Raw genomic sequence first — 24,456 nt, forward strand, 5'->3', positions numbered from 1 at the left:
AAGCAAGGGAAATATCAGAAGCTGACTCCTTTTTTCATCAGTTAACCACTTCTCATCTAAACTCAAGCAATTGTCTGGGCTGGTATTTTTTTTTACAATTGTGACTGTGCTAAATTTGGTGCTTATCCAAAGTCCAGTTTCAAAATTATATATATATATATTGTTTAGGATGCCCACATGTTTACAGTTGCCTTGTAGAATGTTGATGTGATCTGCTGCACAGTATCTAATGCACACTCTCGTGCAGCAATAATCAGTTCCGCTCTATCCTATTTTCCCTGCTGCTTCCATAGTTTTCCATTATGCATGCGTAGCTGGGCAACAGAGTTCCAGCAATTATCATTTTATTTATTGGCTATAACATTTGTTCTCCACACTATAGATTTCAGGACTGGTTAGCATCAGTAGTATACCTTAAAGGAATGTTTTAAAACATGTTTTGGGGGGGGGGTTAGTTTCCTCTCTCCCCAGACACAAACTTTTAAAAAAAAATTAACTGGTTCATGGTTGGTTTTTTAAAAAAGAGTTCAGATGGTTCACAGTTCATGGGTAGCCACAAAGCACCATTTCTGTTGCCCATGCCCATCTCTAGAACCAACCGCTGGGGCTGCCTTTGACCACTGTCAGGTGACAGTGGAGAAGAGTTTTTTTGTTACAGTATACAGTGGTGCCTCGCATAGCGATTGCTCTGTTTAGCAACAAAATCACTTTGCGATGGACTTTTTGGCATCACAAAAGCGATTGCTTTGCTATGGTCCCTATGGGCTATTTTCGCTTTGCGATGATCGCAGGGAAGCGATCATTGCAAAGCCTCAATTTTCGGCCAGCTGATCGGCGGTTTCAAAATGGCTGCTGGAAAAAAAACATGGCTGCCCGCTGTGTTTTTGCATGGATTCCTCGCTTTAGAGGCACCGAAAATGGCAGTGCTATGGAGGATCTTCGCTTAAAGGTGAGTCTTCAGCCCACAGGAACACATTAATTGCATTTTAATGCGTTTCTATAGGCTTTTTTATTTCGCTTAGCGATGTTATCACTTAGCAGCGATTTTTTTGGCACGAATTAACATCGCTAAGCGAGGCACCACTGTAGTACATATAACATACAGTAGTTTAGTAAATTCTCTTGTTATGAATCATTTATAAACATGTTGCTAATGTTTTTTATAACATGTGTCCCTGTTATATCTGTGACAGCCCTGCTCAGCTGAAAGTGTTTGAAAAAGATGTTAGGATGAACTAAACATTAAAGCCCATTAGGGCATTTATTCTAAATTTTGTTGAAACAAAAGAAAAAAAGTTACGGAAATGATTTTGGGTACAGTTTACTAAATTATCCAAACAGGTCAAAAGTGACTTTTGTGGATAGTCTGAAGGACTGTCCCCTCTCTTTCTCCTAGAGTTGTTACTGTGCTAGATGCAAACTATTACCAAATAAAACTGCCTTATCCAGTCCTTTGCTGCTCTTTTCCACAGAAGCTGCCAAAAAAGCTCATTTGGATTTCTTTGATTTCTACCTTTTTATCGATGCAATACGGTTACAACATTTGGATTGTCTACTCTCCTACTGTGGTAAGAGAGAGGGTCCTCTGGTTTGGATGATGTCTTAAGGCATGGGGAGTTGACTAAACCTTTGTTATTAATAATTAGGAGGGGCAATCTGCATTTTTGTTATTTATCCATTCTTTTCTTTTTGGTAACAATGTTTGGGAAGAATAGCACTCATCCCATTAATATGTGGTTGCTTTTAAAAAAAACAATCCTCAAGGAAAAAGATGTGCAAGCTACAATCTGTGTAATGCATGCGCCTCTCCAAGCAATACAAGATAGAACATCTTGTTGTTTACGTCTTGAGCCTATTCCTCTTTATCTATGCTTCTCAGGGACGGTGTGGGACTCTACCTGCTTAACATCTGCTTGGTTAGGCACGGGATCTCTCTTACATACTACATCACTCTGTGCAACCACAGTTTTACAACCAAGTAGAAGCCATTGTTCAGAAAGATCTGAGGGCTTACCTCCTATCCTAGAGGCTAAGTGAAGAATTTCAACCAAATGGCACATCTCTGCCATGACCATCTTGGGACTTCCCATTCAAAATACCCCATACCCAAGGAACTGAACTTTATTCATGAAAGCTTGTGTCGGATGTTTGATTTTTTAGTGGTCTAAATAAAGGTATCATCTCATCTAAATTTGGACTGTGCAAATAGAGTTACCTTAATTCATTCATTTCTCCAATCATGATCAAAATCTTGTTTGATAGTGTAGGATAAACGGTGTTGTTTCGGGAGGGTTAATTGCCACAGCTGATGAAGTCAGTGTGGACAACATCCGTTTTGCACTGAATCATGCAACTCTGCACTGACTTTGTAATTTGTAGCAGTTCACTGTCAAAATTTATGCTATTTATATTCAGCTGGCAAGAGGATTTTGGTGGATGAATATACACCTTTTTGTAGAAGGATCATTTACTTTCAATAATTTCCCTCAGGTGAGGAGGATTCCCCTGGCAGTACAATAAGGCTCAACTGGCTTCATAAAGCAGATATGACAAAGACAACATGGACATCTTTATTGACCCCGCATAATGCCTGTTAAACCCCCTTGCTAGCTACTGATGTAAGCAGTAGATTGAAATGGGTCAATTCAAGTTGATTCTGATACAAATAGAATAAAGCTCAGATTTTTGATTACGTTGATACATGTCCAGGACAAAGTGGGACATCTTGGCTGCTTTCAGGCATTCTGCTTTGGAGCTGGGCTTGAAAAGACCAAAGTGGGTGGAGAAAAGGAATCTTGCGGGTAACCACAGTTTGTGACATTGCACCCTACTCTTCCTGCATGAGGCCATTCTTGATCACAAAAATATCTCTTGAGGCATCCGCCTTTGCTTGCAGTTTCTCAGCTTTGTAGAACGTCATCCAGCGTGTGCCTCAAATCTGAAAAAAAACACAACCCATTGCTGAATAATAACCACTGAATGGCAGAGACTGGTAATGGGGAAATGTGGGTTTATCTCTGCCAGGTCTTCTACACGTCATGTTTTCAGGTAGGCAGCATCATGGATTTTCATGTGGGGTGGGACAGAGGCCAAGTTGTGTGTGAGTCAAAAATGTGCATCTTATAAATATGGATTACCAGCAGGTGGGAGTGGCTGTAGGGCCCTCATAAATACAGTGGTGCTCCGCTTGATTCTTACCTGGTTGTATGACGAATCTGCTGTACAATTAGTTTTTTGTGATCGCTATTGCGGTTGCAAAACGATATTTCAGTGGGGTTTTTCATTTGACGACGATCAGTTCCCTGCTTCAGAAACCAGTTTTTTGCTTTACGATGATCAAAAACAGCTGATTGTTGGGTTTTCAAAATGGCTGCTCACTGTGCAAAACGGCTCCCCGCTGTGTTCAGGATGGATTGCTCACATTACAAGCACTGGAAAATGGCTGCCCTACGGAAGATATTCGCTGGATGGTGAGGTATTTCACCCATTGGAATGCATTAAATGGTTTTTAATGCATTACTTTCGCTTGACGATGATTTTGTTCTACAGCAATTTTGCTGGAACGGATTATCGTCGTCAAGCGGGGAACCACTGTATTTCCTTGTTGGACATAGAAGTGCTATATAATGTGTGGACTATACCAACCATGGTGTATTCCTTTCCTAGCTCCTGCAGGACTTTTACAACATATCAACATATGAAGAGTTGATGGATCCAGATTCACAGACGTTCATGATGTCGATCACCATTGCTTTGTTCCCACTTGGAGCCATATTTGGGGCACTTGTCTTTGGCTATTGTGCGGATAGGTTTGGCAGGTATTATGTTGACATATAAAGCCCTTCATGGTTTAGGATCTTGCTCCTTGTCTGCCTCTCCTTTCGATGTCTACCCATCCCACCTGCACTTCATAAGTGCACAAGTGGCAAACTTGAGGGAGGCCTGGAAATTTGCCATCTGAAACCGGGCATTCTCTGTGGTGGCCACATCACTCTGGAATTTACTCCCATCTGAGTTGCAATTAGCCTTGATTTTAGGATAGTCCAAACAAATGAAGCTGTTTTCACAAGCCTTTTTATGCCTTATCCCAGACTAATCCTGTATCAAGTAATCAGGCTTAAAAAAAAACTCTTGTGCCTATGTGTTTGCTATTGTCTGCCATCTATGACTATAATATTCTCCAACTTGCTTTTTTCTTTGCTATTAGTGATCCTAATTTTAGAGATTATGCTCTTTTGTACATGGTCTTATGTGAATTTTATTATTTGGATTTGGTATCCTCATATGCTATTTGTTTGCAGCCCAGAGTAATGGCTTTGGCATAATAAAATAAAATAAATAAGCCTATGAATGACAGGATCTAAATAATGTGTGTGTCTGGATCTAAATAATGTGTGTGTCTGGGGCAATGACATGAGGTGTCTCCTGATTCAGAGCAAGATATCCTCACAGTAAAATCTAATTTAAAAACAGCCCTATTCAGTTGTTGTTTACTGTGTCAATTCCACATGTGAAGATAGGAGACTCTAATGGAAAAATGCTAATTCTTTGAATTTTTTTTTCCCTGTATAAAGAAAGTAACCATGGAGGGTGAAGCTCAGCCACACTCTCCTTCATACGTTGAACAAACATGGCAAGGAATAACTGAATAGGGCTCTTTACTTCCAGATCTCTTAACTTCTTCTTCCTCCTCCTCCTCCATTCTGGAGTTGATTGGTGAAGCAAGCCCCCCAAAATACTATGACTGCCACTGACAGACAACCAGTTAACACAACCTCTGCTTTAGAGGTGACCAGCTAAATGGTAGGAATGCAGAAAGAAAGAAAGAAAATAAATAAAATAAAATAAACATGTGACTGGGCTCCACAAATCACAGTTGTTGAGTATATACTCCAGATTATTTATTTATTTGCTATCATCTACATTTTTCAGCTTCTGCTAGGGAGAGGGCTTGGAATCAAACCCCTGTAGATACAGGTGCCCTCCATCCATCCATCCATCCATCCATCCATCCATCCATCCATCCATCCATCCATCCATCCATCCATCCATCCATCCATCCATCCATCCATCCATCCATCCATCCATCCATTTTCATCCTTTGCTCTTTTGATGATGTTAATTAGCATCTTTGTACCCCTCTGCCTTATCCTTCTTATCTTTCCAGGAAAGGGACGTTGTTGATCACCAACATTTTATCCATTGTCTCTGCTATGCTCATGGGTTTATCCAATAAGGTGCAGCCATTTGAATTCACCATGTTTGCGCGCGTGTATACAGGGATGTGCACGGGTGAGTTGGATTCCCAGTTTCAATGCTTTACATCCTTTGTAGTCTGTAATCTGTCTGGAATGCATGCCCTTTGGCAAATTTTAGGGAGGTCATTGTAACTGCATGAGAGCGCAGCTATGTATTTTGCACAACAGAGCCAATCAACATTTTGTAAGGCAATTCTAAAAACGGGAAGAGTACAAACAGGACGTTATAACTTTGAAATTGGATTTTGGTTCAGCACCAAATTTGGCACAGGTGTGCCAAATTGGGGAGGTTTGTGTGTGTGTTTAGTCGTTTAGTCGTGTCTGACTCTTTGTGACCCCATGGACCAGAGCACGCCAGGCCCTCCTGTCTTCTACTGCCTCCTGGAGTTGTGTCAGGTTCATGTTGGTTGCTTTGCAGACACTGTCCAGCCATCTCATCCTCGGTTGTCCCCTTCTCCTCTTGCCGTCACACCTTCCTAACATCAGGGTTTTTTCCAAGGACTCTTTTCTTCTCATGAGATGGCCAAAGTACTGGAGCCTCAGCTTCAGGATCTGTCCTTCCAGTGAGGTTTAGACAATGGGTTTTGAAGTTATGATTTTTTAAAAAGTAAAATTCCTCCTGTTCAGAAATAAGTGATTCCAAATGACCCCAAATTTAAAACAGATAACATAAAATGAAAGAGACCAATCTTGCTTGTCTTAAAAGAGAATGGTTGGGCTCATCTACTGTTTTTATTTGGAAAGAATCTAGGCTGCGGGGGCTGAAAAAGTGATCCTCCAAAAAGGCCTTTTGAAAAGGAAAAAAACCCAAATTTGTTAAATGACTGAGCATGTATGGAATGGGATTGCCAGCAAGAGCTTCGAAAAATGAAATTTTGTATACATGCATAGCTGGGGGAGGAAGATATTTGGAGAGAAATATCACAGAAACAGACTGGAAAAAAAAACAAGTTTGCTCTAAAGAGTAAAAACAAAACAAAACACAGGTTTACTTTAAAGAGAGCAGTGGAGTGACAATACTCCAGAAAGGGGGATATTTAGTAATGTATCTTCACAGAATTAGCATACAACTTTGTGAGGTGTGGGACATGGTGGTGCTGTGGGTTAAACCACAGAAGCCTCTGTGCTGTAAGATCAGAAGACCAGCAGTCGTTAAGATCGAATCCATGTGACAGAGTGAGCTCTTGTCGCTTGTCCCAGCTCCTGCCAACCTAGCTGTTCAAAAGCATGCAAAAATGTGAGTAGATAAATAGGTACCACCTTGGTGGGAAGGTCATGGCCTGTGTCTAGTTGCACTGGTCACGTGACCACATAAACTGTTCATGGACAAACGCTGGCTCTATGGCTTGGAGACGGGGATGAGCACCGCGCCCTAGAGTCAGACATGACTAGACTAATGTCAAGGAGAATCTTTACCTTTACCTTGTAAGGTGTATTCAAAGCATTTTCTCTTACCATAGAAAAACATATAGCAGCTCTGTTTTGTTGTATCATTATTAGCAAATATACTCTAAGGATCGCTGAAACCAAGCAGTCTCCTCACATAAATTTTCAAAGGAGAAATCAACTCTCAGTGCAGTGCAATCTGAACTTTTGATCCTGACAGTCAGGAGCTAATTAGCCGACTCTTAGTTAACTTTTCAACTTCTTTCCTGGCCAAGCAAGCTTATCAAAATGACTCTTGCAAGAGGATTCTGTGTCTGGTTGTAAAAAGAGAGACCTAAAAAGAATATTAGTTTTTAAAAATACAAATACTATAAATTTTTAAGACTACATATTTTTAAGAATATATACCCTGTTTCCCCTAAAATAAGACCTAACCTGAAAATAAGCCCTAGTATGATTTTATAGGATGCTCGTAATATTAGCCCTACCCCAAAAATAAGCCCCAGTTAAGTGAAACCTCACCTTCCACCCTTGTGCAGCAACCAGAAGAAGATGACATGACTGTATGTTGAATAAATGTGGATTGGTGTACAATGTACACTGTACATAAAAAATCCCCTGAATATAAGCCCTAATATGTGGTTTTTTTGGAGCAAAAATTAATATAAGACCCTGTCTTATTTTCCAGGAAACAGGGTATATATAAAAGGATAAAGAATCAATATCCAGAATCTCACAAGTTTAAGTTCTGAAAATACCATTTTTAAAATTTTCTTGCAGGGGGTGGTTCTACTTGATGTTTGCCAAGCTTTGGTGCCTTTATTCTGCCATAATTCCCATTCCATCTTGTCAATATATAATTGCTTTGTAATTTTAAAAAAACTCAAAAGATGTTATGTGCCATCCACTCACTTCTGATGTGTGGCAACTCTATGAGTTAATGACCTCCCAAATGCCCTGTCATTTAACATCCCTGCTCAGATCTTGTGAACCAGCAGCATCTCATATTATCTTGTTATCTTGGAATTTACACTTGAAATATTTACTTTACTTTTCTTCCGTTGTTGGTTGGTTGTTCAGTTTTCACTCGTTAACTGCCCAGAACAGAACATTCCACTATAGGGGGTGATATATAAATAATGGATTTAATGTATACGCAGCATGCTTTTAAGTATAAATAAAATAGTTTGTTCTCTCTTCCTCCTGCTCCCCTCTTCCTAGCAATATATTCCAATACATTCTGCTCTGGTTTTGCAAATTAATAGCTGTGGATTTCTTTGTTGAATCAACCCATCTTAAGCTACGTTCTCCTCTCTTTTTTTTTTTTTTACTGTCCTCACACCACTTTTCCCAGAAACACTGTCTTTTCTGGTCAGTTCTTTATTCTTATTATATATGCAATTCAGATAGCCTTAATCTGGCTGGGATCTGATGGTTGTTGTAGGTTTTTTGGGCTGTTTGGCCATGTTCTGGAGGTTGTTCTTCCTAACATTTAGCCAGTCTCTGTGGCCGGCATCTTCAGAGGACAGAAATCTGTGTTCTGGTGTAGTGTGTGGGATAGTCAAGTATTTGTAGCTGTGGGATCAGCGGTTTATCCTTTTCAAGGGATTGGGTGATTATGGTGATCAGCGCGTTTTTTGTTGTGGGTGTATTGTTGTGATAAGGGGGAGAGATGATCCTTCACTGTGATTGATGGGTGTTGTTAGCTGGTCTTTTGTGTGCAGTGATCACCGGTCCTTGTGGCTGGGTAGAGTTCGTTGACCTTTTTGCAGGCTCTATTTTCAGTGCTGGGAGCCAGGCTTTGTTGAGTTTTACACTTTAACAACAACAATCCAAAACTTCCCTTCAAAACATTTCGGCGCAGAGGGACTGAAGCAACATCCCAACTGCCCTTGATTCTGCCTTCCCATACCAACCATATTACAGGTCATATAATCAACTTCTGGGTTCTTCTAGCACTTTAGCAGACCATCTTAACTGCTGCCATTGGTATTGTCAACACTCAGCCTGCTCTTTGCTATGTAATCTTGGCATCCTTTTTCCTGCTGGCAACTTGGACATGATATAGTGCAGCAATATCAAGTCATTTCTTTGAATTATGGACATAAGAAGCAAAAATGCCACATTGATAAACCAGAGGTGTTTGGAACAATATGGGGAGTGGCAGACCAAAGAGGCAGTAGACTTGTTTGAAAGGAGAGTTGAGAATTCAGTTTTACTTTGCAATATTTCTTGCTGCTATTGAAAAGGCAAATCATTTTCTTGAAATCAGACACTGGCTTGATTCTTTGGCAGAAGAATGTTCTCTTGCAAAGTGCAAAGAAAGCACTGGTACTAGGTCCAAGCTTCAAGTGCATATCTATTCCACCATTTGACTTCATATGCAGGTTTCCAGAATTCTATCTTAGACCTCCAAAGATAGTCATGGACTGATATTAGAGCTCTGTAGAGCCAGAAAATGCATTTATATAAAACCGGTGAAGAAAATTGATAAATTAGCCAGGTGTCCAGAGAAGATGTCAATATGTTCATATATGAATTAAAGCAGCATGAATTCCACTGTTATAAGTACAGTGGTGCCTCACTAGACGATGATAATCTGTTCCACTGAAATCGCTGTTTAGCGAAATCATTGTCTAGCGAAAAGCATTTCCCCACTGGAATACATTGAAACCTGTTTAATGTGTTCCAATGGGGAAGAATCATCGTTGTCTAGCGAAGATCGGCCATAGGAAAGCCGCTTTGCAAACCACCACTTTGCTAAACGAATTGCTGTCTTGCGAAGCTTAGGTCCCGAAAACACCTGTTTGTGAGCACGGAGGGAGCTGTCAAAATCATCGTCTAACGAAAATTGGTTTGCGAAGCAGCGACCAAACATCGTCCAGCAAAATAATCACTGTTTTGTGAATCGCTATAGCGATTCAAAAAGCCAATGTCTTAATGAAAAAACTGTCATGCGGGGTAACTGTCTAGCGAGGCACCACTGTACCACATTTCTATTCCTTTAAAAATCACAACTGTTTTGCTGATAATTTTGTCACCTATGTTGTACCTGATAGAGATTAGGTATGGGGTAGATTTCAGAACTATCTGATAAACACTGCAAGAGTCACAGCAAATTAAAAAGTGCTATAACTTGATATGTTGATTCTCTGGATTTTTCAGTCTTTGGACAAGGCATATAATAGACTTCAGTCAAGTTTCAGCGAAAACTACAGATGCTCATTTATTCAGGCTCAAGGGAGGAAATCCTTCATTGGTTCTGTGAAGGTTTGAGCAGTGGTTCTAAACATATTGAGGTTTTCAATGCCCCACTAAACCCTAGCAAAATTATCTCACACAGTTTTTCCTCCCGTAGGGCAAAATCCTGCTTGTACTCTCATGTTTTTAAATAGCTGGTGGACCATCACAGGAAATCAACAAAGAAGGAGAGCTTTTTTTTATCCTTTCCCGTTTCTTAGAAGTGGATGGCATTTCAGGTGTAGCATAGCTGATTCTTTGATTACTGTATCTACTGAACTCTGAATACAGAGGTGGAGGATATTTTGTGTTGTGCAAGTTCAAGTTTTGATTTTCTGTTGCCTAGAAATAAGGGAAATTTGCAGGGATTTGCAGTTGCCCTTCTAATTAGGCAGCATAAAAGGGGGGGGGCTCCTATTTAAAAAATTCTAAAACTCCAGACAGGTGAGATGCAGTGGGGGTTTGTCAGATTTGAGTCTTCGTTACTAGAGGTGGCTATTTTCCAATTTGTATGGAAATAGGATACACCATACAGGTGTCACTAGCCAAGAAAGCGACACAATTTCAGAAGGATAGGTTTAGGTACAAAAGTGGTTTTCTCTGGCTTTGGCAGGGGAAGAATTGGCAAAGGGGAGAAAGGTCGAAGTGTGAGAAGCAGTTATGAAAGCATTTCTCTGGATCCCTTCTGTAGGGTCTAAGATGCTTTACAGAAGAAGCTCGGCAACTTTAACATATCTATGGAATCATGGTACCTAATTTTAGCCAGGGGCTACTTGTGCACATTACAAATGATGGAATAGCAGAATTCAGGAAATATCTTAGGGTTGATGGGTCATTACCATATCTATCTCCAGGGGTTTCCTAGACTTTAAGAATATTTGCATGTGTCTCTTCAGATCATGTTGCGTGTGCATTATGAATTATCCCTCCATTTATTTTATCACCAGGCCTCGTCTCCTGTATTATCCCTCTATACCTCAGTGAGATCTCTCAAACAAGCACGAGGGGAAGCTTTGTCATGATGCACCATCTCCTTCTAACCATTGGAGTTGTGGTGGCTCGGGTACTTGCTCTTCGCGAACTCCTTGGGACAGCAGAAGGTAATATCGCAAAACGCACCATTTTGCTTGACTGAGTTCAGCTGAATCATACAGGTTCTTTAGAGCTGGTAATCAAAGAAAATAAAAAAATCAAAGACAGGAGCATACATCTGGGGGTACTTTGTAAAACAATAACAACAACAGTTGAAAATAAAGAATTTTTTTTGGGGGGGGGAATCAATAAAATACAGGAACCTGGCAATAGAAATAACTTGCTTTGGTTAAAACACATTTCAGTAGCACCCATAGTTGTCAGAGCATTGAGAATAAAACTGCAGAATTTAGTAAAAGATTATAATCAGCTGCAGATCTTTGAAATAACACTATCAGAGCTGCAAAAAAATGACAATATTAGTAGTAGCATCTATACTACACCGATATTTAACTGATACTCAGATTTTTGGTTAATATTTGCATTTTTTATATAATACCACCAGTCAAAAGACTGTGTTGTTGTTGTTGTTGTTGTTGTTGTTGTTGTTGTTGTTGTTGTTGTTGTTGTTGTTGTTGTTGTTGTTGTTGTTGTTGTTGTTGTTGTTATATGTCTTCCAAATTATGAGTTATTCATTATGCTTCTGTCATCACGGCCTCTTCTTCTAAAGGTTGGCCAATATTGATGAGCCTTGGTGGAATCATGCCTTTATTTCAGCTTGGCATGTTGCCCTTGCTCCCTGAAAGTCCAAGGTATCTACTGATTCAGAAGAAGAAAGAAGAGGATGCAGTAGAAGGTAGAATGGCTCTATATCGGGCAGAAAGCTCTAGATCAGTGGTGTCCAACCTTGGCCCTCCAGATGTTCTTGGACTTCAACTCCCAGAAATCCTGGCCAGCAGAGGTGGTGGTGAAGGCTTCTGGGAGCTGTAGTCTAAGAACATCTGGAGGGCCAAGGTTGGACACCACTGCTCTAGATTGTGGGCACCCTGCATATCAGTGGCCATGACACATGAGGATGTGCAGACGTGGTCCTCTATTGGCTCTTCTCATGACCATCTCACCAGAGATGGTTGGTTGATTTGTTTTGTTTGAATAGGGATGGTTGCAATTTTAGGCGTTCCCCTGCCAAAATTTGCCTAGAATCTCCCAGGCAGACTTCTGGGACTGGGAAGGGAGAAGCCTAGCCCAGTGATTCAGCCATCTGGCTGCAGAGCCAGAGGCCGGGAGTTTGATTCGCAACTGGTCCTCCTTGACAAGGGCTGATGATGCACAGGGTCTCTTTCAGTTCTGAAGCAAAGGAGGAGGAGGAGGCCTCCCCAAGTTACATTCCTTGCTAGCAGTTGCCTCTTTGCTTCCTGGGAGGGCATACCCTTAAGAGCCACCACCCCGCCTTAGAACCTAAGGGATAGCAATGAGTAACTTTCAGCAAGCAGTGCAACTGAAGGGACATTCTCCTCTGCTTCCCAGCCGATCCACATGGAGTGAATTAGATAATGGCGGTAGGAAGACCTCTTTATAGCCCACTTCCTTTTGTTGTCCTAGGCTGAGAAGTCAGCCCTGGGGGATTCTAGGAGACTTCTAGCACTGGAAGTCTCAAAATCATAAAAAAAAATCCCATCTTCAGTTGCGAGATATGTGGTTGCCCCCCAACCTCATTTATTTCCAAATCTTTGTTGTACAGATTACAGCGCAACTACTCCAAGCTGATTTGGAAAGAACCTAAACATATCTGTTCTTGGGTTCATGGCGGTATTTGTACGTTTCCAGATCAGTGTTAAACAAAAACACTGTAAATGGGGGAAATGAAGGGTTATACATCTGGCACTAGAGATGGGATATTTGTATTCGAATATCATATACGAATATGATATTTGTATTCTGAGACGAATACGAATATCACTACCAGAGGTGGCCAGGTTGATTGTAGACTCCCCTCAGAACTGGGCTGTCCACTTACTTCTGTGGTGTGGTGTACACAGCCATCTTTCTTTGTGCTGTGTCAATTGCAGAAGTAGCCCGTCTGGGGCTTCCCTGCCTTCCCACACTACTATCCAATCCAGTGAGGAGGCAGGATGATGAGTCTCCCTGTTCAGTTGCTGAATGGTCAGCAGCGCAGGGAGGCAGGGAAGCCCCTGGCCAGGCTACTTCCACAAACTGGCGCAGCGCGAATGACGACGTCCGTGCACTGCAAACAGTAAGTGGACGCCCCTGTTCTGAGGGGAACGTCCAATCGGTCCAGTCACCTGTGGTGGTAAGCTACATATTCATCTTCCCCGGGAGACAGGTATGAACATCCCATCTCTATTTGGGATGATGCGGAACCATCAGTTCTAGCAGTGAGGTGGGCCTGAAGCAGAGGAAACATTGCACTTAAATTCCAGGCAGTCACAAACATTTCCAGGTGTGAGAGGTTGGAATTTGAAGCAGGAAAGTTGTAATGAGCCAGACCACTCTGAGTGCAAAGTCACAGCAGTACTTGGCAGAAAATGCAGGGAGGGAAAGGCTGTGTAGATGATTCTACGCAGTTGGTAGCCTAGCTTACAGAAACATGCTCAGGAAAAACACTGAAGAGATTAGGGGGAGTGCATCGCACTGCTGTGACGACAAAATGCACCGATGGTTTAACAAGAACAGGAAGTGTGATTTGAATCGAGAAATCCTCGGCTCTTCTTTCTTTGCCAACGGACTGCAAAAGCAGCAGCCACTGGTATTTCTTTGCAGCGTGCAGACCATGGTCTAGAGCACTGGTTCTTAACCTTGGGTTACTCAGGAGTTTTGGACTGCAACTCCCAGAAGCCTTCACCACCAGCTGTCCTGACTGGGGTTTCTGGGAGTTGCAGTTCAAAAGCATCCGAGTAACAAAGGTTAAGAAACACTGGTCTAGAGGCGCGGGGTATAAATTTAATAAATAAATAAATAAATAAATAAATAAATAAATAAATAAATAAATAAATAAATAAATAAATAAATATTAATAACTAACTAACTAACTAACTAACTAACTAACTAACTAACTAACTAACTAACTAACTAACTAACTAACTAAATAAATAAATAAATAAATAAATAAATAAATAAATAAATAAATAAATAAAGAGGAAACAAGGAACAAATTAGAAAAGCAAAGTGGTGGGGAAAGGTAATTCCTCTCCTTGCCTTATGATTGCCAGCCTTGGATCCCTAGAAGTTCTTGGACTAAAACTCCCAGAAGTTTTCACCTCTAGCCAGGATTTCTGGGATTTGCAGTTCAGGAACATCTGGGAAACCAAGGTCGGGAAGCACTGGCCTAAACATTGAAAGCCTGCACAAGAAAGGACAGTTTCATCCATCGGCAATCTTGTTAGTGCAATGCAAAACTGTACATAGTTGCTAGTGTGACAGTGATGTGGAAACTTCCTTCCATCCTAGCTAAATGTGAAATAGATGGCTGCACAGTAGTAGGGGGATTTGCAGACCAGTGACTTCATTCTGACCCCTCCTTAGACACTTCTACAGTCTGAGTGATTGGACAACCCAACAGAGCTGTGGGACTTCATCGGTGGGTCACCTGTCAATCTCCTCCTATAGTGCAACCTCTCCTTATGCACCCATTTTAACTCAATACTGCCTGAGTAAGATTGTGCAACCTTTTTCTTCAACTTCAGCTCCCAGAATTCCTGGCCAGCACAGCTAGCGGTGAAGGTTTCTGGGAGTTTTAGTCCAGGAACATCTGGGGGTCCACAGTTTGGAACCACTGTGTTACAGTCAACAGCCTGCCTTGGGGATGATCAGGAGTGTCATTGGCTATAAACAACTGTGGATACCCCTACTGTAGTCTGTTTTGCAACTTTTCTCTGAAGGAAGTGCACATCCTTAGTTCCTATTGATATCATGTCTTCCATGCACAAGTACATGTAAATACAGACATATGTACAAAAATGAATTGGGGTACAAAAGTTCAAGCATCTCAGAAACCCTCAGATATAATGAACACTTACTAAATTATTTGTTCTGCTTCACTTCACATGCTTTGGCTAGACAATTGCCCATTGCAAGCATCTTTCTCTCTAGCCATCAGAAAAAGAAAAGGCAACTTCCCTTTCCCCTGAGTAGCAAAATAACAGAAACATGTCAAACCAAAGAACGTTTGATCATTTAAAAAAATGCAACCCACCCTTCCTTAAATGTCTAGGCAGAGTGTGAGCAATTGCTATCATTTTTGCACAATTCGCCTTCATTTGTGCAAAAAGTCCCCAAACCAAGCCTTTCTCATTTCTCATCCTTTCCTCTGGTTGAAAGGACCATAGAATCCCTTGGTTATTGGGTGCAGGAACTGATGCTCTGGTTCTTCTTCTTCATCTGTTGGGATGAGACAAGAGAGGGCTTTACGTTCCTGCAGAAATCCTGGGAATGGCTTGTGTCAGAACATTATTGCAGCTTCATAATTTCATCCTCTCAGCAGCTCCCCGCCCTTTCATATATGACTTTTCTAAATTCTGTGCTGACAGAAGCACTTCATGGATAGCACGTCAACATTAGAGCTACTGCAGCTGAGATTTTAATATTGAATTATGACTGCATAGCTACTCAACAGGATTTCAGCCATGGAACCATTTCTTTGGGGTTAGGGTCCTGCTGTGTTGTGGGCCTGTCCTCCATGTTCTCCTCAGCGAGCCTCTGCCTTTGATGGCTCGGTGGCCTGGAAGTCTCCTAGCTAAAAGCCTTTTTGCCTCTGATTCTATTTAGTCCTGAAGAATCTGAGAGAGACGGAAGATGTGGAGGAGGAAATTGAAGAATTCCACCAAGAAGCCAACTTTGAGAAGACAGAAAAGAAGATTAACACACTTAAACTGCTCCTGCGGAGCCCAAACCTACGGTGGCATGTCCTCACCATCGTTGTCTTGATGCTAGGCCAGCAAGTCACGGGTGTCAATGCGGTAAGGAAGGAAAGAAAAATCCGAGACTGTTAGGAAGGTGAACATGGGAAATGAGGATTTTGGTATGAATGGGCCGTACTTAGTCCAGGGTTTAGAGGTATCACCATGGACATCTCAGCAATTTTTTTTTGGAGGGGGGGAAAGGGCATCTGGGAATCCATCAAGGCATAATACAAACTTTCTACATCTTCCCTATAGCACTTCTGGATTCCATGAGAGTCCAGAGACTGTTTAAAGATGTGAGCATATTCAGTGGCTGGAAGCCGTTCTTTGTTCTGAAGCACTCTCAGTCACCTAGAGCTTGGGGGATGGAAGAAAAGGCTGGATTCTCACTTTGGACTTTGACTGCTGGAGATTGGGGCTTTCCGGTTTGAATGTGAATTTTTTACAAGGGCTAGAGAAAGTGCTGAGTGGGAAACCCAGAACAGGCTGAGCACCTCAGATAAACTCATTTAATGTTCAAAGTAGAAACATGGGCATGGGTTCATTGCTCATGTGAAGTTGTCCTGCCCTTAGATTAATAAACTGCCACCACCCCCGAAAAAGATTGGATTTACTGGCAGTAGGGGCTGTGTCAAGTGAGTGTGCACATGGTCACATGGTTTCTGTTTTTATCGATTGTGTAATGTGCTGGCAGAAGCACTTCATGGATAGCACGTCAACATTAGAGCTATTGCAGATGAGATTTTAACATTGAATTATGACTGCATAGCTACTCAACAGGATTTCAGCCATGGAACCATTTCTTTGGGGTTAGGGTCCTGGCATACACTTGAGTACACTTGTTGGCCAAAGGGGAGAGAGAAAAAATGATCTTATCACATCTGGCTAAACATACTTGTCTACTCACAATTCCTTAGACCTCAGCTACAGGGCACAGAGGGACTTTTTGAACCACAATTTCTCCAAAACCTTTTTTAAGGTGTCAGCATGGTGGGGCCACACTTTGACCACCTAAGCTCTACACCCTACACTGGCGAAAATTGGTTTGCGAAGCAGGGACCAAACATTGTCCAGCGAAATTCCCCCATAGGAATCACTGTGTTGTGAATCGCTATAGCGAAAAAACTGTCATGCGGGGTAACTGTGTAGCGAGGCACCATTGTACATCATTTTGTAGACCAGTGTGATGATTTTCCTTAACCCCCTTTTTTTTTCTTGAAATGTCAGTTCAGGATGATGTGCCTGCCTTATATCTTCAGGAGCAAAGACAAAGACAAAGAATAGAGATTTCAGGACTAGTGAACACATGGATGCCACTCAAGCACCTCTCTCCTTGACAACATCTATTTAAAAAACAGTGTGAAATAATATTATTGCACACTGTTTCTCCTGCTTCTCTATAGTCAATGCCACTTGAAGTCAGACAGCAACAGTAGCTTGATGTGAAGATGCCATGTCATATTAATGTTTTACTTGACATTGTTGAGGGAGGAGGCAGGAGGGAGATACATGGAGCTAATCACATCGAGCCCTTCTTTTGAAAAGCAAGAGTGGCAAATCAAGAATCTCTAATCCAAGGATGAAAAGGGTGTGGTCATCCAATACCTTTATGATTCCCATCATCCCTCATCATGGGGTATGCTAATTAGGGACTGATGGTTGTTGATGTTCAACAACATAGGGCTGTATGTTCCCCACCCAATCCAATTTCACTAGGAGTTACTGAAGCTCTCAACTCTTATAATCCATAGTCTGGGGGAATAGCCAACTTCACCTTGAAATTCACTCCTCTCCAGGGAAAACTAACCATTAGTAGACATGGATTTCTTTCCTGGGATGGCTAAATTGTGCTCTGAAGCAGATTTGGGTGGGAGAGAAAACTGAAGGAGTAAACAGGGCCATAAATTCCTTATTCAGAATATTCTGTCCTGGTAGATCACCAAAAGAAAAACAAGTATGGAGGGAGAGAAAAATGGCATTTCATTTACAGGTCTTGTTGCCTGAAGAGTTCAGAATTTGACCATTGGGGAAGAAGTTCAAGTAGACAGCTGAATTCTCTAGTGAATCTTCAAAATCCAAAACAATAAATACAGAGGTGCCTCGATTTACAACCATAATCCGTTCCAGAAGATGGACGTGACTCAAAATGGTTGTAAATCGACGCACCATTTCCCATAGGAATGCATTGGGATGGGATTAATCCGCTCCAGCAGGAAAAATAAACACACACACACACAAAACAAACCACAGCCAGCCCCATCGCAATGCGAGGGGCTGAAAAACAAAGCAAAAAACACCCCCAACACACACAGTCAGCCCCATCAGAAAACACAAAAACACTCCCCCCCCCCACAGAGAACTATAACCCCCCAAAGCCCAAACCCATGTTGCAAAACAAAGTAAATGTACTTACTCACAAGTAGAACGCAGCACCAGGCAGTCCGAAGCCTCCTCTGATGCACACTCTCTAACCGTCGTGGTGAAAGAGCTACAAAGAAGCTCTTCACCGACCAATGGTTAGCCTTCTAATTTGAATTCCCCACCTTTTCTCCCTGCCTCTTTTGATCGCAAGTCGAAGCTCCGACTGCAAGTCGAAGCAAAATTTTGCAGCCGGAGCTGCTCGCAACTCGAAATGGTCGTATGTCGGGATGGTCATAAATCAAGGCGCCACTGTATGCACATTTCAGTACAGATAATGTCAATTCCTTCTTTCAACTAAGGCTTTTAATTATTCTGGTCTGCTTTCAGGCATACTATTACACCACGAGAATCTATGAGGCTGCAAAAGTGGGAAGAGACAAAGTCCGGTTCGTTACTATTGCCACAGATACTTTTGTCTCCTTCTCGACCACATTAGGGGTAAGCTTCTCCCATTTTATCTCTCTTACCCCCTTATCCAGCCATCTTCTCTGAGGGATCAATCGTTGCTGCAAACTTTTGATTTGCCTGGAGAATAAAACTGTAACTTTAATACCGTTTGGCTCTGCAGCATCTCCTGAAAAGAGAATCCTTCAGAGCAGCTTTTTTGGAATGGATTTTTTTCCCTGAGGAATTGTTGGAATATTCTGGAAGTGTCGATGCACAGACCCATAGTTTCACATGCCTGTACACGTCTCTCTTTAACAATGCTGGAGTTAGAGGCATCAGACCCCCATGGAGTTCAAAATCTGTGTATAACTCTTGTGTCCCAAAACCATAATTACAAAGCATAAACAGTTGATTCACACATACACACACACACATCACAGTTCTATCTATTGGGGTTCTCTCCCATAGCGTTGGGAATCTTTTATGTCTGTGGTCCCCAACCTTGGGCCTCCAGATGTACTTGGACTTCAACTCCCAGAATCCTGGCCAGCAGAGGTGGTGGTGAAGGCTTCTCGGAGTTGTAGTCCAGGAACATCTGGAGGCCCAAGGTTGGAGACCACTGCTTTATGTGTAGTATCATCTGTATTGAGCCTTAGAGATCCTTTGTTTGGGCAGAGGTGGTTCTTCAGTTTTGAACCCCTGCCTCTGGTTCTGAGTGGCAAGGTATACAGTATGTATTAAATATTTATTTATTGAAATATTTATTTTTTAAAAAAATCTGTGGATAACCAAAACCAGGCTACTCAGAACCATGAAATTCAAGGAGAAATGTATTTCCTTCAATTGGAGCAAGGTCTACTCATAGGCTGCATTCTATGCCGCATTTCCTCCTTATTTCCTGCTGCAGTACTTCCTGCAGGAAGGTGTCACAGTGTTTCCTAGTGTCATGAGTGCAGCCAAAGATCTGGAATCTGAAGGGTTAACTGTAGCTGAGGAGAATGCTGAGCGATTAGAAATACAGACACCTGAATCGCCTACAGATTCTCCTCCCCCAGTAGACAGGCTGAGGGCCAGGCTGAGGGGAAGACTTATGACAAAAAGGTCAGAGGATCGCTTGAAGGCTGCCTGCAGAAACCTCCGATCAACTAGCCCTGAGTTCTGACAGGATGAAAAGGCTTCCAGCAGTTCAAGGGGCTGTTTTACTATATAAACAGCTCTCAGATGGCTGAAAATCTGTGGAAGCAACAAGTCAAACCTCTGGCTTACATCCATGCTCCTGGCAACCTTGAACCTTGTTCCCTGGACCCTTGGCTTTGGACTCTGACCCTGGACTATGTTGTGTGAGTTGGCTTTGGTATTTGGATATCGGCTCTGCATTCCCTGAATTCCTGACATAGGACTGGTTTATTGGACTCTGCTGTTGTAACCCCTGGGAATGTGACACCTGGGCATTTTCCAGGAAGCATATCATTAGAGCCTAAATGGCTGAGAGGCTGTGCCCAGGGAGCACTGTGGCAGCTTTCTCCAAGGCATCTTGTGCCAACTGAGGAAAATACCAGCATCTCAAAGTGTGGATCCACAGGATGGGAACTCTCAGACATTTGCTTGGAGAATTCTCTGAGACCTCTGGAAGAGGGAGCCCCAAAAAAACAGGGCAAGGGGCAGGATAATGTTCCTAATGAGATTTCCATCCCTCCCACCCACCCACCACCACAACACACTATTAACACCTATCATGACCAGCGATTATTTCACACAGATGCTGTTATTAGTTAATGAGGGTGTAAAGATGGCTTACAATGTTGCTGCTTTCATTTGCTTTGAGTTCCCCCTTGGAGAAATAGGTGAGATTTAAACAGATAACATAAATAGATAATACTGTATTTTCTTTACATTCTTTCCAGGTCTATCTTGTTGATTCTGTGGGGCGCAGGACTCTGCTTCTAGTCGGCTTTGGGATATGTTCAGTGACCTGTATTCTGCTATCTATAACCATGACCTTACAGGTCTGTAATTCTGCATGTTGCAGATTGAGAAACTCAGTCACACTCAAATGGGGGCCCAGCATCTGTAAGAAAGCAGAGCATATGCATACCAGATTTCATTTTTAAATGGCTTAAGATGTCTCCTTGTGTTCTTCAGGATGTATGGGACTTAATTTCATTGTATTTTGGATGGCCAAACACCCTCATGACTGCCTCATACTCAAATCTGTTTGTGCGTGTGTGTGTGTGTGTGTGTGTGTGTGTGTGTGTGTGTGTGTGTGTGTGTGTGTGTGTGTATGTGTGTGTGTATGTGTGTGTGTGTAAGCACACTGAGACACAGCAGGCCAAGTAGAAAAAGCCGTGCATAGGAACACAAACATTGTGAAATGAGCCATCCTCTGCTTAGAATTCCAAATTCACCTAGGTTTTGGGCAGTACTACATGGCAGGCTGGAAGCAGCGATGGAGGCCCCCATGTTCCAGTCTTCTCCAGGATAGCTACTTGGATTCTGATCCACAATGCCAAATTACACAAGGACATTTCTCCTGAACTTATTTAGCATTTGCTCTGTTCTATGGCCCAGCTGTGCTGCAGAAGAATGGGTGTTAATGGCAAAGAATGGGTAACAATAAAGAATTAAGTAAACTAAGAACTATGATAAAGACCTAAGGGGTATATCACCAGTCTATAAGTACAACTCAGCAAGATTTCTCCAACAGGACATCTACCCATTTATGACGTATATCAACACAGTTTTGGATGATGTGTTCCTCATTGGACATGGTTTCGGGCCATGTAAGTGATCCGATAATGCCCTGAATTCCCTGGATTAAAGATGAGTTTTATAAAGGAGATACCAATGGGTCCATGTAAAATGTCAGTCAATGCCTTGAATCTTTTCTTTCCACCAAGATCCGGTGCCCCCTCTTATCGTAGCAGAGCTGTTTCTTCAATCATCGCGGTCCTCAGGTTTCGTGATTGCAGGAGTTTTACAGTGGTTTTTTCACTTTATTACGGGAGTGACCTTCCTTCGAACAGAGGTGCGTGATTTTGAAAATCAGTCCAGTCCTGAGTGTGTGGGTTGGGGAAGTAAGAAAGCACAGGCAACTCAATCCTCATTCCTCTCTGATAACCCAGGCCGTGTGATGGAAATGATGGATTTGTCACCCTTATTTATCTCTTAAATTTCAGCAACATGTGGTATTTCCGCCGTCTGGTACAACATGGCTGAGTGGATAGGCTTGGAGCTGAAATACCCATTTGGCCATAGAACCCATTGGACCGTTTGAATAAGTTACTCTTGATCTCTGGGAGAGTGGGTATATTTTGTCAACACAGAGAAGATTCTAGGATCAATTCCACAAAGGTCTAGGTAGCTCTAGGAAAGATAGGTGTCTGAGGCCTTGAAGACCTACCAAAGTTGATAACAGAGTTCAATGTGTATGGCAACTTTGGAAGGCCTTCTGTGTGACTGGCATAATCTACTGGCAGAGAATGGGGATTTCATTGGTCTGACTGCTGGATAGTGTCATATGCATGTGATATGCAGCCGCCTAGAGTGGTCCATCGGTCCAGATAGGCGGGGTATAAATCAAATAAATAATAATAATAATAATATGCCAGAGGAATGGAGAACTCATCAGGCATGGAAGAGTAGCCGTGGTATGTAATGGCACTGCCTGAGACTAACAGTCTGATGTCTTTGGATTGTTCAGGCTCAGTATAGGTGCAAAAAGCCTGGTGTTTCACTTTCCTTTGTTCACCTAACACAGTGGTTCTTAACCTTGGGTTAATCAAGTGTTTTTGGACTGCAACTCCCAGAAGCCTTCCGTACCAGCTGTACTGGCTGGGGTTTCTGGGGGTTGCAGTTCAAAAACACCTGAATCACCCAAGGTTAAGAACCATTGACCTAACAGAATGAAGCAACGCCTCTTGCTTACTGCTTCCATGCATCTGAAATTGTTGCTTTCAGATTATGAATGGGTTGTACAATGCAAATTTTGTCTTAGCCCATTTACCAGCCACCTAGGCTATTAGCAAGGACTGAGAAGATAAAGAAGACTCTACTTTGGTCTCTTTGAAGAGAAATCCCAGAGGGATTTGGGCCTGGCAGATTAATTATTATCTGGTCTACACAATTATCTGCCTCCTGGGACCTTAGAGCATGACTACATAATGAGAAAAAATCCAGATGGATTCACTGTTAATTCACACTTGGCCCTTCAGATTTCTCTGGGTCAATTTGCCTTAGCTGACCAGACAGGAGTCAGGAAAGAGAGAGGAGGGAATCGCTCCTCAGAATCAACCCTTAACAGCGGCTTGCTAAGGCAGGTTCAGCTATAGTTCTCTAGATTTGCAGGAGGTAGGACTTGGTGGTGCTGTGGGCTAAACCACAGAAGCCTGTGCTGCAGGGTCAGAAGACCAGCAGTTGTAAGATCGAATCCACGCGACGGAGTGAGCTCCCGTCGCTTTGTCCCAGCTCCTCGCCAACCTAGCAGTTCGAAAGCATGCAAATGCGAGTAAATAGGTACCACCTCGGTGGGAAGGTAAAACGGCGCTCCCTAGTCACGCTGGCCATGTGACAACGGAAACAAGCGCTGGCTCTAAGGCTTTGGACAAGCGCTGGCTCTAAGGCTTGAAAATGGGATGAGCGCCACCCCCTAGAGTTGGACACGACTGGACTAAATAAATGTCAAGGGGAACCTTTACCTTTACCTTTATGGCTACAGCAGAGCTACTTTAAGAAGCTGCAAAAAAGGGCTGACCACCTATTTTATTATCTCTTTCTCTCTCTTTCTCTCTCATTCAATCAGTCTTTGGGTCTCCTAGATGCTGGAGTGCTCCATCACTGGCACCATGCCCTTTCGCTTCCTTCCCCCTCACCTTGAACTAGGAAACGGGGACAGCCTACTTTGGTTACCTCTTGAGCCACAAAGCTGCACTGGCTCAAGTATTCACATCAGCCACACTGATGTGAATGCATTCGCCACCAAAAAAAGCAGAAGCCCTAGTGACAGAGGAAAACAAATCAGATTGGGAAGAAACACTCCAAGCAGATTCACACTGACTTATACATTACATAGCCAATGGAAAATAATACAAAGCTGACCATCCCACTTCAAAGGAGCCAAGTGTTTATTTATTTATTATATTAATTTGATGTGTATATTATTTAACTTGATAATGTTGACTATTGTTGTTGATTTTTGTTGTAAACTGCCAGAATGGCCCTGGTAGCAGTTAATAATAATAATAATAACAACAACAACAACAACAACAACAACAGCAGCAGCAGCAGCAGCAGCAGCAACAACAACAATAACACTACTGCTACTAATATTAATAGAAATAAAATCCAATTTCCAGTGCTTTTCCAGTATACTTTTCCAATGCAGTGGTCCCATTAGCGAGGATTATTCTGCCTTCAGCTCTTTTTCTGAGGGAAAAGAAATCTCTGAAGAATCTTAGCAAAAGAATTCATGTGGTATTCTCCCCACCCCCATATGACCCCTTTTTTTCTCATTTCTAGAATCGTCTCAAGGGTTACATCTTCCTCATCTTCTGCCCCCTCTGCATCGCCGTCTTCTATTATATCTTTAACTTTGTCCCTGAAACCAAAAACATGACCTTTCTGGATATCAGGAAACTCATGGCGATCCAAACAGCCAAGAGAAGCAAGGTCAAGGTACACGTGGATAAATAAAATTTCAGGCCTGTGTGGTGTGATCCAGACGATTGAGGGGATCCAGGTCAAGGGGCAGACATGCAGACCAACGGGACCATGTTTCTGTGCAATGCTTGACTTGTTTGTTTGCTTGTTGGTTTGATGGATATTATTTTTTTAAAATAAATGAAGTCCAGCAATGGCAAGATGGCTGTTGTTATTTT

The 24,456-nt window shown here is 42.2% G+C and overlaps 1 protein-coding gene across 1 annotated transcript; it reads left to right on the forward strand.

Moving 5' to 3' along the window:
• Nucleotides 1–531: 531 nt before the first annotated feature.
• LOC110088216 (solute carrier family 2, facilitated glucose transporter member 5) lies at nt 532–24,342 on the forward strand. The gene is made up of 12 exons (XM_078393096.1): nt 532–549; nt 1,473–1,568; nt 3,667–3,809; nt 5,168–5,292; nt 10,832–10,984; nt 11,587–11,712; nt 15,639–15,832; nt 18,524–18,634; nt 20,488–20,653; nt 21,253–21,363; nt 21,481–21,608; nt 24,098–24,342. Exons 1-12 carry the CDS (start codon nt 532–534, stop codon nt 24,269–24,271), a joined length of 1,545 nt encoding a protein of 514 aa, XP_078249222.1. The 3' UTR covers nt 24,272–24,342.
• Nucleotides 24,343–24,456: the final 114 nt, after the last annotated feature.

The sequence above is a fragment of the Pogona vitticeps genome, chromosome 4 (assembly GCF_051106095.1).
Source record: "Pogona vitticeps strain Pit_001003342236 chromosome 4, PviZW2.1, whole genome shotgun sequence".
Taxonomy (NCBI): domain Eukaryota; kingdom Metazoa; phylum Chordata; class Lepidosauria; order Squamata; family Agamidae; genus Pogona; species Pogona vitticeps.